This window comes from Plecotus auritus, assembly GCF_963455305.1.
Source record: "Plecotus auritus genome assembly, chromosome: 12".
In the NCBI taxonomy this organism is placed as follows: domain Eukaryota; kingdom Metazoa; phylum Chordata; class Mammalia; order Chiroptera; family Vespertilionidae; genus Plecotus; species Plecotus auritus.
Window position 1 is genome coordinate 3,885,718 of NC_137778.1, and position 12,679 is coordinate 3,898,396.

Here is a 12,679-nt window from a genome sequence, read left to right on the forward strand (position 1 = left end):
GGTTAACAACTTACTGATACATTACATATGTGAGTGTTTTACATTTCTAAAGATGTTCATTAGTCATAAGCATGAGGATATTTAGGGGGCATTTCTGAGAAATAATTCAAGTTGTATTATATCATTATCTGAAGTGCAGCTAGTTTTGAGAAAGGATTTAAACCATGATTAATGATGAGTTTCTTGAATTATTACCAGCTCTTTTATAGCTGCTGTTTGAGTCTTATATCTGGGAACAGTTTTTATTTTTTTCCTCTTCAGAATGTATTTTGCATTACTCAGATGTTGGTTGTTTTTAAATCTCTAATTAAATGTAGTTTTCCATATATGTTTTATTTTTTTTAAAATATATTTTATTGATTTTTTACAGAGAGGAAGGGAGAGGGATAGAGAGCTAGAAACATCGATGAGAGAGAAACATCGATCAGCTGCCTCCTGCACACTCCCTACTGGGTATGTGCCCGCAACCAAGGTACATGCCCTTGACCGGAATCTAACCTGGGACCCTTGAGTCGCGGGCCGACGCTCTATCCACTGAGCCAAACCGGTTAGGGCCATATATGTTTTCTTATTTTGTTTGGTCCATAAGGAAAGCATAAAATTTGTATTAGAAGTCAGTTTTGGAGTTGTATAGCAAACTGTAAAGAAAACAGAGTTTTTCTTAGAGTGGTAAACTGCTGAGGAGCAATATTGACTGCCATGTATTTATCTTCCTTTCACATAAGCTGAATGTGTTAGAAACTTACTGATAGAAAGAAATCTGAAAAATGAAAGGAAACCGCGTTTTTCCCCTTTCAATGTCATACTTATTGAATTAGGATTTCTGAGAAAGATTATTTTCTTCTAAATGAAGAGAACCTTTTTCAATATAGTATCATCTCTACTGTAAAGCTCTATGTAACTACTGCTATTTTGTCTTTTGTAGGATATTCTAATTAACTGCCGACGTGCTGCTACTTCTGTAGCGATTTGTCCGCCAATACCATATTACCTTGCTGTGGGTTGTTCTGATAGCTCGGTTCGAATATATGATCGGAGAATGCTGGGCACAAGAGCTACAGGTACAAAGATATATATTAATGCAAATACAAGATTCTGTCAGTTCAGAAAATAAATATGACACTTAAATTTTTAAAATTTTATTATAATTTAGTATGTAGAATGTGTTTAAATAATATGTATTATAAAAACAGCGTTTCACTAAGTTTTTATGATCCTGTTGGGGTGGTACTTTTGCAGTTTATCACTTTAAAAAGTTGTAGCACTTGATGTATAGTTGTCTTTTACTATCTCCAGGGGATGGTTCCAGGAGCCCTCGGGTACCCAAATCCCCAGATGCCCAAGTCCTTTATACAATGGCTTAGAAAAATGCATATGTTCAGCCCTCCACTGGTGGAAAGTACTGTTTTCCTTCACTGGTGGTTGAATCTGTAGGTTTGAAACCCGAAAATATCAAGGACCCACTATATTAGTTTCCTAGGGCTGTATACTAGGTGGCTTAAAATAACAAATTTATTGTCTCATAATTCAGAGGCTAAAGTAAGGGTTTTGCAGGGTCGTTTTGGGCTGGAGGCTCTCAGAGAAAATCTATTACGTGCTTCTCTTCTTGCTTTTTTTATTTTAAAGTTTTAAAATAGATTTTAGAGAGAAAGAGGAAAGGGGTGGGGAGGAGGAAGGGAAGAAGAAGGAAAGGAAGATTGATTTGTTCCACTCATTTATGCATTCATTGGTTGATTCTTGTATGTGCCCTGACCAGGAATTGAACCTGCAACTTTGGCGTATGGGAACGATGCTCTAACCAACCGAGCTACCCAGCCAGGGCTCTCCTTGCTTCCTTATGGTTGCCACTGGCAGTCCTTAGCATTCCTTGGCTTTTAAGTATATTACTTCAATCTCTGTTTCCATATTTACCTGCCTTCTGCCCTGGGTGTATCTTTGTCTGTATTTCTCTCTTCTGAGAACACCAGTCATACTGGGTTTAGGACCCTAAGCCAGTATGACCTCATTGTATTAATTACATCTACAAAAACCTTATTTCCAAATAGGGTCATATTCTAAGGTTCTAGTGGACATGAATTTATGTGTGTGTGGAGGGGGAACACTATTCAGCCCACAACACTTGGTTTTCCTAATTTCTCTTTGCCATTTTTTTAAATTCAGAGGATAACGGTAAGCATGGTGGAGAGAAAAGTCAGAAAAGAACAGTAACTTGGGTGTGCGTTCATGTATAGCATATGTTTCTGCCTGCTTAGCTGATTTGAAGTGCTGTTATCAGTGATGCTACAGCACTGAACTTGAATCTACCTTCAACTCCTCATCCATTATGGGATCAAACCACTTCTGAAATTCCCAATTCAAAGCCAGCTTCCATTAGTATTTTCTCAGTAAAGGAAGCTAGGAATACTTAAACACTCACATACCCAAACATCAAATATATATTCACATAAATTATATTGCTAAAAATAAAAGTGGACTTGGCCAGAAATGAACACAGTGTCAATCTCATTGTCAATTTATGTCATTAAAAATGGTTATTGAAATGGGGAGGAGAGAGGAAATTATTTTTTTCTCAACTGATTGAGGAGTCTTGTCTATTTGAATATGCACATTTAGGGAAACAGTATTAAATACGGAATTACAGACTTCATTATTGTTTCTCAACAGGTGGGACCCAGGTGACATTTTGGGCGTAAGACCTCATTGTGCAGAATTGTACAACTTGGTGTATAATTTAGATTCTTAGAATTGAACATTCCTGAGTCCCCCAGAACACAAAGTGCCCATTGTACCCTCTCTGTCATATTGCATTGTATTAATGACTACTACAATGAATTAAAACGGGCATAGTATTGCCACTCTGTAGTCTTAGAAGGAAAAAATTTCATGACAGTCAAATTTTTAAAAAACATAAAGAAGGTAAATCAGTTTAAAAAGATACTGCACTCCTTTATCTAGTATATTAATAAATATAAGCTTTCCTATTCTATCTAATAAAGAGGGGATATGCTAATTGACCCTCACACTGTTGCAAAGATGGCGGCGCCCACAGCCAACAAGGAGGGAATATGCTAATTGACTGCTATACCCTCAAAGATGGTGGTGCCCACAGCCACAAGATGGCGGCGCCCAGCCCCCTCAGCCCCGCCTCTGAAGTCCCCCAGTCCCCTCAGCCCCCCAGCCGCCCAGGGCCTGCCTGAGGTGCAGGCAAGCCTCAGATGTCAGCTGCCTAGCCACCCAGGGCTGGCCCAAGGTGCAGGCAAGCCTCTGATGGTGGCTGCCCAGCTGCCCAGGGCCGCCCGAGGCTCAGGTAACCAGGGCCGGCTGAGCCTTGCGCTGCCAGCAGTGGCAGCAGCGGAGGTGTGATGGGGCGTCACCTTCCCCTGATCACCGGGATACCTCCCATCCCTGAGGGCTCCTAGACTGTGAGAGGGGGCAGGCCAGACTGAGGGATCCCCGCTTCAGTGCATGAATTTTAATGTACCGGGCCTCTAGTTTATGTTATAAAAAGTATATTAATTTGGGGATAATTTTTATTATTTTTTTAATTTATTTTTTTAAATATGTTTTATTGATTTTTTACAGAGAGGAAGGGAGAGAGATAGAGTTAGAAATATTGATCAGCTGCCTCCCGCACACCTCCCACTGGGGATGTGCCCACAACCAAGGTACATGCCCTTGACCGGAATCAAACCTGGGACCCTTCAGTCTGCAGGCCAACGCTCTATCCACTGAGCCAAACGGGTTAGGGCAGGGGAGAATTTTTAGAAGATGATTTAGTGTGACTATAATCATAAATTATTTAATTGGTTAAATAACTCATATTTCCAATAAAATATGTAATCTGGAATTCCAGATGATTATGATTTTTTTAAAGGTACGTTTCCTTTGTACTGTATTCTTTTTCATTTTGTTATCAAATCTGTTATTGAAAAAAGAGCCTCTACTTCTAGAAATAGAATGATAGCTTTGATTTCTATTGTTACATTAAATCACGTATCTCCTCGTACAGATTAAGAGTTTTTAAAATGTTTTTCTTCAAAAACATGAATTTTAAACACCTTCCTGTTTTCTTATTCTAGGGAATTATGCAGGCCGGGGGACTGCTGGAATGGTTGCCCGTTTTCTCCCTTCTCATCTTAACAACAAGTCTTGCAGGGTGACGTCCCTGTGTTATAGTGAAGATGGTCAGGAGATTCTCGTTAGCTACTCTTCAGATTATATCTACCTTTTTGACCCCAAAGATGACACTGCACGAGAACTTCGAACTCCTTCTGCTGAAGAGAGAAGGGAAGAGGTAAGTTTACTCAAAACCATCTTCTCTATTTTACTCAGAAAATACTAATTCAGTGACTTCTGGGGCCTGAAGGGCTTCAAAAAATAGAGCTAATTTTCAAGGCACTTGCAGTCTAGGAAACAAGAACACAAAAAACATACATGAAAGAACAGGAGCTAATAATTAAGGAAAGGCTCTAGAGAGAAGTATTGTAAAATATTTTTAAAGAGAAAATATTTAATAACAAAATGCTTCGCTAACTATGAGGTTGTACCATAGCAGCAAGAAATAGCCACAGGTCTAACAGTTACAGAAAAGGTAGTTAAAATAAAAAAATGTGATGTAGATTTCCAGGAAACTAAATGTTTATGGTCACGCACTAATAGGAGTTTAACCTGTTACCATTTACTATTCATATGTGGCCAACAGTCCCCTCTGCTCCAAAGACTGCCTCTCTTTCACAATTATAACCTACTTAGAGGCCCGGTGCACAACATTCATGCACTGGGGGAGGGGGGATGTCCCTCAGCCCAGCCTGTGCCCTCTCACTGTCCAGACCCCCTAGGGGTTGTCTGCCTGCTGGCTTAGGCCCGCAGGGAGTGGGCCTAAGCCAACAGTCGGACATCTCCCGAGGGGTCCTTAGCACTGCCATGGAGGTGGGAGAGACTCCCACCACCGCCACTGCCCTTGCCAGCCGTGGGCCCAGCTTCTGGCTGAGCAGCGCTCCCCCTGTGGGAGTGCACTGACCACCAGGGGGCAACTCCTACATTGAGTGTCTGCCCCCTGGTGGTCAGTGCACTTTTGTGTGTATGTGTGTGTGTGTGTGTATGTATGTGTGTGTGTGTATGTATGTGTGTGTGTGTGTGTGTGTGTGTATATATATATATATATATATATATATGCTATATATAGCATATATATATATATATATATATCCTTTTGTCTTCTTCAGTTTTTTCTCACTTCTCATTTTCCTTTATTATTATTTTTTCTTTTTATTGTCTTTTCTCTCTTTTCCTTTTCCTCTAATTTTTAAATTGAATTTATTGGGGTGACGCCTGCCCCACTTCATTATTGAACTGCTGCATTGAATACAATCTCTCATTTTTTTCCTGGTCCCCATAGTTTGTTTCTAAAATATACATCCCAAATCTGTAGCACTACTCACCACCTTGGCTACCATTGCTACTTGGTGCAGGATGTCAGCATCTCTCTCCTCTGTTATTATGGGGCTTTCTAACCAGTCCCCCTGCCACTCTTCCCATAATCCTCTCATCAGGTCATGCTGCTCTTCTGATCAACTCTCCAAGGAGCTCCCACTTCTTTCAGAGCCAGACTGAGGTCCTTAGTAGTGTAGTTTCAAGACCTACATCATCGGTTCTCATACTCCTCTGCTCTCCCTGCTTCTCTGCTCTAGCACATCTGCTCACTCGGACAGCTAAGCAGGCCTCTACCTGAGGGCCTTTGGCTTCCTCTGCAATATTTCCTTTGCGTCTCTCACTCTTCAGTCTACGTGCGTCCTCAGTACAGAAAGTAGGGGGATGGAGAGAAGCTATTAGATTTGAAGTGTGCTTTAGAGGTGAGCAAACGAGTGTTCTCCTCACCTTTTAGTTACGGCAGCCTCCGGTGAAGCGCTTGAGGCTTCGTGGTGACTGGTCAGATACTGGACCCCGAGCCAGGCCGGAGAGTGAACGAGAGCGAGATGGTAACTATACTTTGGTCATTTTTTTCCTTTTTCTATGGTATTTAAAAATGAGTATTTCACTTGTTTCCATTGTTTTCACTGTTATAAGTGATGTTGCAGCAAGCATTCTGGTACATCTCTTAGCACACCTGTGCAAGTGAGTCGCAGCTAAATTTCCACAAATGGGATGGCGGGGCCACTGGGTTAGTGCCCAAAGAGCACTCCTTTACATTCCCACTGAAAGTGTAAGAATGCTCGTGCCTCATAAAACATCAGGTGTCATCAAACTTCTTAATTTTTGCCTTTCTCTTAGATATAAATGGAATGAGAACCCTCAGTTTCCAACCAGAGTTTTATAATAGCACATAAATTTTTTTACCCTTCTCTCAGGTGCCTTTGACAAGTGTGAGAAACTACCTCAGAAGCTTTCAGATGGCACTTTAAAAAAGAATTAATTTTAATAAGTGGGTCTTTAGCTAAAATGTTACTCTAATGACTTCTGAAATCTTTCAAGATCAAAGGCATATTTCCCAGTGTATTATCTTTTGTATTATTTTATAATATCTAAATATAAAGCTATATAATATAAAGGCAATGAAGTATACAATAAATTCTATTTTCACAGAAAATTGAAGAACAAATGATTTCCATTTTTAATTATATGATTGTAGAATAGAAATGAATTGTCAGTTTTGATGTCATACTTAATTTGAAAATGCTCAAGAAAACTGTGTATTTGAAGGAGGAAAAGCAGGGAGGGAAGAGACGAAACACTTCTAATTTCAAGTATGTGGAATTTGCTTACAGTAAATGATGAAAACAAATTCAGTTTAAGAAAATTTAAGTGAGAGGGCAAACTTTTCTTTTAACCTGAACAGTGTACAATGCACAAGCCTTTCCTAGCTGTGAACTCTTGGAACTAAAGAGGTGGGTTGGGTAGGGGTGGGGAGACCCTAAGACTAGGCAAAGATGTAGGAGCTAAGTCCTGTTCTTGAGGAACTCAAATACACATGGAGAGCCACTCATTTAAACTTTTACTGTGAAATGTGATTATGGCTCTTGTGGATCTGTGTACATTCATAGAATTATTTGGGCAATTGGATTTTTTTAAGTTATGTTCATTTTAAGACCCTGAAATCTGGGTTTTGGCATTAATAAAAGATGCTGACTTATTACTAATTCACTGATACGACCTGTGTTTTCATAGGAGAGCAAAGTCCCAATGTGTCATTGATGCAGAGAATGTCTGACATGTTATCAAGGTGGTTTGAAGAAGCAAGTGAGGTTGCACAAAGCAATAGAGGACGAGGAAGATCTCGACCCACAGGTAAGTGCTCTTATTAATTACAGTCATCAGAAAGCTGGTAAAAACTACTGAGTGGGGTTTATTTTTGCCATCTGATTTTCACCGTGTTTTAGATCGACAATAACACTGGGTTCTTACTGTTGTGTGAAGCAGGAGAGGGAGAGGGCATTAGGTACAGCTGGTCCCTTCAGGTTCCACTAGTTCTAGCCCTTATTTTTTGCTTTTCTCAAAAAAAAGTAAGAGCAACTGATAGTCCATCCCCATTTAAGTCCTTTTTTTTATTAGAGTAGAAATATATAAAACTCTGTAGATAAATAAGTTTTATATAATTGAATAGTTTCTAATTTTGGTTACTTATATACGTTGGTTATTAATTACGTTTCTGGTGTTAGCTGACCTGTTTTCATATCTTTGTTTACTACTTTCTAGCTTTGTGGTCTTTGGCAAGTTTCTTATCTCTATCAAAAGTGAGCATATAAAAGTTAACTCCTAAACATTTTAAATCCCCAAATTAAAGATTTCTATGGAATTTTATCTGTAAGTGGATTTTGTTAAGTCATGCAGATCAATTAACTTTTCAAAAAATTCCTTGGGCCCTAGCTGGTTTGGCTCAATGGATAGAGCATGGATCCATGGACTGAAGGGTCCCAGGTTCAATTCCGGTCAAGGGCACATGCCCGGGTTGTGGGCTCGATCCCCAGTAGGGGGCGTGCAGGAGGCACCCAATCAATGATTCTCTCTTATTAATGTTTCTATCTTTCTCTTCCTTTCCCTTCCTCTCTGAAATCAATAAAAATACATTTTAAAAACACTGGACTGTGGATTTGCTGAAGAGTTACTAAATTTGTGCTTAAATTTAAGAAATATTTAAGTCATGGTGATTAAAAAAAAACACTTGACATTCTGTGGTAGTTGTATCTTGCAAAGCATGAACTTGGTTTGTCCACTCCATTTTTAATAAAATCTAGATTTGAAGCAAAATCAGGAAAAATTTTAATATTTATTGAGTATTAATTAATTCCTTTGCAGATAGCAGGAAGTCTAGCACGGCACATAATGGACACTTAAGCCCTTTAAAATCATGCTTTCATCATGTTAGTTTAGTGGTTAAAACATTATGGCTAATGAAATGGGAATGAAGAACTTAATCCTATTCTGGCCTATTTGTTGTTTTACTCTTGCTAATAAAACTTTTATTAAATGTTTTACCAAGGACATGATGTTATAGAGTGGAAATATCTCAGTAAAAATCCATTATTCTATTATCCAACTATTGCATCGGAATCATGACCTTATTTATTTATTTATTTATTTATATTTTTTATTGTTGACAGTATTACAGATATCTCCCATTCCCCCCCCCCACTTCCCTTCCAGCCCCTACTTTCACCCTCAGATCTTCACTACCCTATTGCCCATGTCCATGTTTTATGCATATAAGTATATAAGTTCTTTGGTTTATCTCTTCTCGTCTCCCCAACCCCACATCGAGGTATGTCAGTCTGTTCCATGCCTTCCTGCCTTGGGTCTTACTTTGTTGGTCAATTCATTTTGTTCATTAGATTCCACAAGGAATCATCACCATTAAATTTGAGGAACTAGGCAGTGCTTCTAGGCATCTCACAAGTTATTTACTATAGTAGCTTTATCTAACTGAAGCTGCCATATGGAGCATTTTGCTTAAAAGAATGATTATTTTTAATAAGAATGTGCTATAGATAGATGTTTACCCCTATTGACTAGCCTAGTCAAATGGACCAAACTACCAGTGGGTGCTTTTGATTTTCCTGTATATTATATATTTCTATGTTTGTGTGTGTGTGTGTGTGTGTGTGTGTGTGTGTGTGTGTGTGTGTGTGCAAGTGTGCCTGAACATACCTCTTCTGAGTGGTTGGTTTTGGAAAGCATTTAGTATTTGAACTTGCATTAACATGTGCTTTTTGAAGGTGGGACGAGTCAGTCAGATGTTTCGACTCTTCCTACGGTCCCGTCAGGCACTGGTTTGGAAGCGGGTGACACTGTGATGGAAGTAGACACTCCAGCTGAGCAGTTTCTACAACCTTCCACGTCCTCAATGGCCCACTCCACAGCATCTCCTGCAGGAAGCCCACCTTCTACTTCTCTGCTGTCCTCTCCAGACAGTGAACACAGGCCATCTGCCGAGGCGTCTGGACAGCACACACACCATCAGTCTGGTGAGGATGTTACTCTTTAAATAGGCAGTGGGTCGTCTGTGATGGTTTCTGATTATGATCATTCTCTAGGGGCTGTTTGGAAAGATACTAAGTCACATTGACTTGTTCCTGCTGGAGCAAATGATCTAAATGACACGTAATATGTGAACATATAACCAAAACATGAAGTTCAAATGTGCCTAACCTGCATGAATTTTAATAAGTAGCAGGGGTCTTCCATTTATATAAGAGAGTTTTATAAAAATATGGGTACCAGGAGATAGTTTAATGCACTTAGTTTAATACACTCTCTTAAAGATTATTTTTATAGGCCATTATAGACCAAAATCTTTCTAAACCTATTTCGTTGTAAGTCTTTATTAAAGTAATGGTAAAAATATAGCACTGATTATTATTGTTTCCATTGTATTTATATTTTTTCTTATTTTTTTTTTCTCAAATCATGAAGCACTTTTAATAATTCTGTATGGTGCATTTGATGTGGTCTGTTGTCAGCAACATATACAGCACAATTAACTAACAGAATTATTTCTTCTATATTTACTTAAAAAAGTTTTTTAAACTATTCCTTGTCTTTTTGGTGCTTGATATTAGGGGGGAAATTAACTTCTAAATTCTGTTAAAATACTATTTCCTCAGTATTATAACTCCTCATGTTCAATTTATTTTTCCCTCAAACTGTGGCCTGTACTATTTATAATAGTAATTGTTAGCAGCTATGTCTGTAGTTACTTGGCATCTTAACTGTATATATGTAATTATAATAACTGGTAAAATGTTTTTCCTTGGGTTTTTCTAAGGAACCATTTTACTTGACATATTACCAAAATATTAGCACCTGAAGGTACAGCTGGCAGGCCTAAGCTGAAACTGATAAAATTTCCAGCAGTCTAACTGCCAAGCTGTCACTGTATTCTTGTTCTCTGGAATTGGATGCTAGATCACCAAATATGGGGTGTTTTAAAATAAAGCACTTTTTAAATCAATATTTCCCATTTTTATGAATTCGTTTTAGGTTTCTATGGGAATGGAAGCCAGAACCAATTATGTAACTGTTAACACTATGCTCACTTTATCTATATTAGTAAGATAAAGCTAAGTTATAAAATCCGGTTTTTCATTCTCTAATCAACATAGTATTCCAACATATGGGAAAATAAAATATTTTAGAGAGTTTGGGAAGTAGGGACAAAATCAGTTAAAAGTTTGCTTTTCAAAGCAGGTAAAATTGGTAAAAAGAATTTTAAAGTGATAGCATTCTTGGAAATATTCTTCAGTATTGTAATCATTTATAAGTTATCAGAAAAACTTAACAAGAAGACTCCTTAGGTCACGTTCACATTCCAGTGCATCTCAACTCATTACAGTTATTTCTGAGAAAAGTACTTAGTGTGGAGTTTTTTTTCTTTTTTGTTATAGTTATTTAACACATCTTAATACTACATTTCATATTGCCAAATCCCTTTTATATTAAATATATTAAATACTGCAGTCATGTGAATCATTGAAATAGAAAAACTTTGTGATGACCATGTGATCACTTGGCCGTTTGCCTATAAATTCTTCAAAGAAAAGTAAGGAAATATTTTTAACTGGTAGATTATTGAAAGAATTTTGGTTGACTACACCATGGAAAATTGGAATATTTTTATGTTATCAAGATAGTTTTGCTATTGAGGAAAGTGTTTGATGTTAGATGTAACATCTAAGGATTATGTTTATAATTGTTTTGACAGGAGGCCTTTCATTACCCCAGAGCCCAACATTTTAACAATAAGGACTTAATGTCTTCCTTTGTTTCCCAATCTCTTATGGACATTTAAGTCCAGAACCAAGGTTTGTGATGGTGGGACTTGTCCATGGAATAGGTGGGAGCATCATCTTGGAGCCATAATTTCTCTTACTGCCCTGCATAGAAATAGAGAAAACGAAAAGCGTGCTTCTTGCCTTGCTGCGGATACCTCTTTCTGTAAAGGTTTATGCTCTTCCTTCATGTCCCTGGCATTTCCTGTCACTTTTGCTGGTGTGAAGGAAAGGGACATTGTGAAAACTTGCCTGGCAAAATTCCTTCTCTGATTTAACCTAATTATTCACTCTCTCTTAGGCTGAGCTGAGTTCTTGAGCAATAGTGAGGAAGGTCATGACCACACATGTCAGTGTGTGCTCCACACTGTCAGGGTAGTCCTTCAACACTGCTGCTCATTCTACACCTTCCTATCTCTCAGACTTTTCACCCTCCCCTTTGCCCTCATCCCACCCCCAGCTGACCACCTTCCAGCATCGGCACTCCCAATGATGTGATGGGAGAAGTGTCTGCTCCTATGAAAGGATGCTCCCATTCCTTCCCAGAACCTCCAGGACTTTTCTCCCTCTCCTGCATCATTATTGCCTTTTCTCCTGAATTATTCCTTTTGGCCTCAAGCATGCTATGTTATTATCCTGTCTTTAAAATTCTTCTCTTAATTATCCCAATTCCCCTCCAGCCTTATAACTTTGCTTCTTTTAAATCAGAGTCTTCAAAATAGTCACTCACACATATTATCTCTATTTTCTTACCATCTTCCACTTATTTATCCACTAATTCCAATCTGCCTTTCAGCCCCCTTTTCCACGGAAACCTTTGTCAGAGTCACCAGTGACTTCCACTTTGCCAAATTTAAAGTCTACTTCTCTGTTAGTACCTTACTCGAACTTTTGACCCAGTTGCATTTAAGTCTGCTGCTCCTTTCTTTCTTGAAACTTCCCTTTCTTGGCATTTTGGCACCACTTTTGCCTATGTAACCCTGACTACCAACTCTCTCGGTGGTTTTCAGTGACCACTGCTGATGTTTCTTCTTCTGTAGAACCCCGTAGTCCGGCTTCTCTTCTCTATCAGTGATCTATTCCTGGACGACTGTGTCAGTTCCCATAGCTTTTTTAATATCTCCTCCAAGTTGATGAGCCCCAGACTCCTACGTGCAGTGGCTTATGGGATACTGCTTTCTTTTTCTTTTTTTTTTTTTTAATATATTTTATTGATTTTTTACAGAGAGGAAGGAAGAGGGATAGATAGCCAGAAACATCGATGAGAGAGAAACATCGATCAGCTGCCTCCTGCACACCTCCCACTGGGGATGTGCCCGCAACCAAGTCACATGCCCTTGACCGGAATCGAACCTGGGACCCCTCAGTTCGCAGGCTGACGCTCTATCCACTGAGCCAAACCGGTTTTGGCTGGGATA

The 12,679-nt window shown here is 38.8% G+C and overlaps 1 protein-coding gene across 16 annotated transcripts in view; it reads left to right on the top strand.

The window, feature by feature from the left end:
• Positions 1 to 12,679, top strand: part of DCAF6 (DDB1 and CUL4 associated factor 6) — an 82,469-nt gene that overhangs the window by 21,751 nt on the left and 48,039 nt on the right. For 10 of the 16 annotated variants that reach the window (XM_080647890.1, XM_080647883.1, XM_080647886.1 and 7 more), the window contains exons 6-10: positions 926 to 1,061; positions 4,080 to 4,294; positions 5,885 to 5,978; positions 7,165 to 7,284; positions 9,210 to 9,458. In XM_080647890.1, the coding sequence (XP_080504016.1) occupies positions 926 to 1,061; positions 4,080 to 4,294; positions 5,885 to 5,978; positions 7,165 to 7,284; positions 9,210 to 9,458 (814 nt within the window). The remainder of the gene's footprint in view (positions 1 to 925; positions 1,062 to 4,079; positions 4,295 to 5,884; positions 5,979 to 7,164; positions 7,285 to 9,209; positions 9,459 to 12,679) is intronic. The other 6 variants (XM_080647891.1, XM_080647888.1, XM_080647884.1 and 3 more) reach the window with 1 other exon arrangement.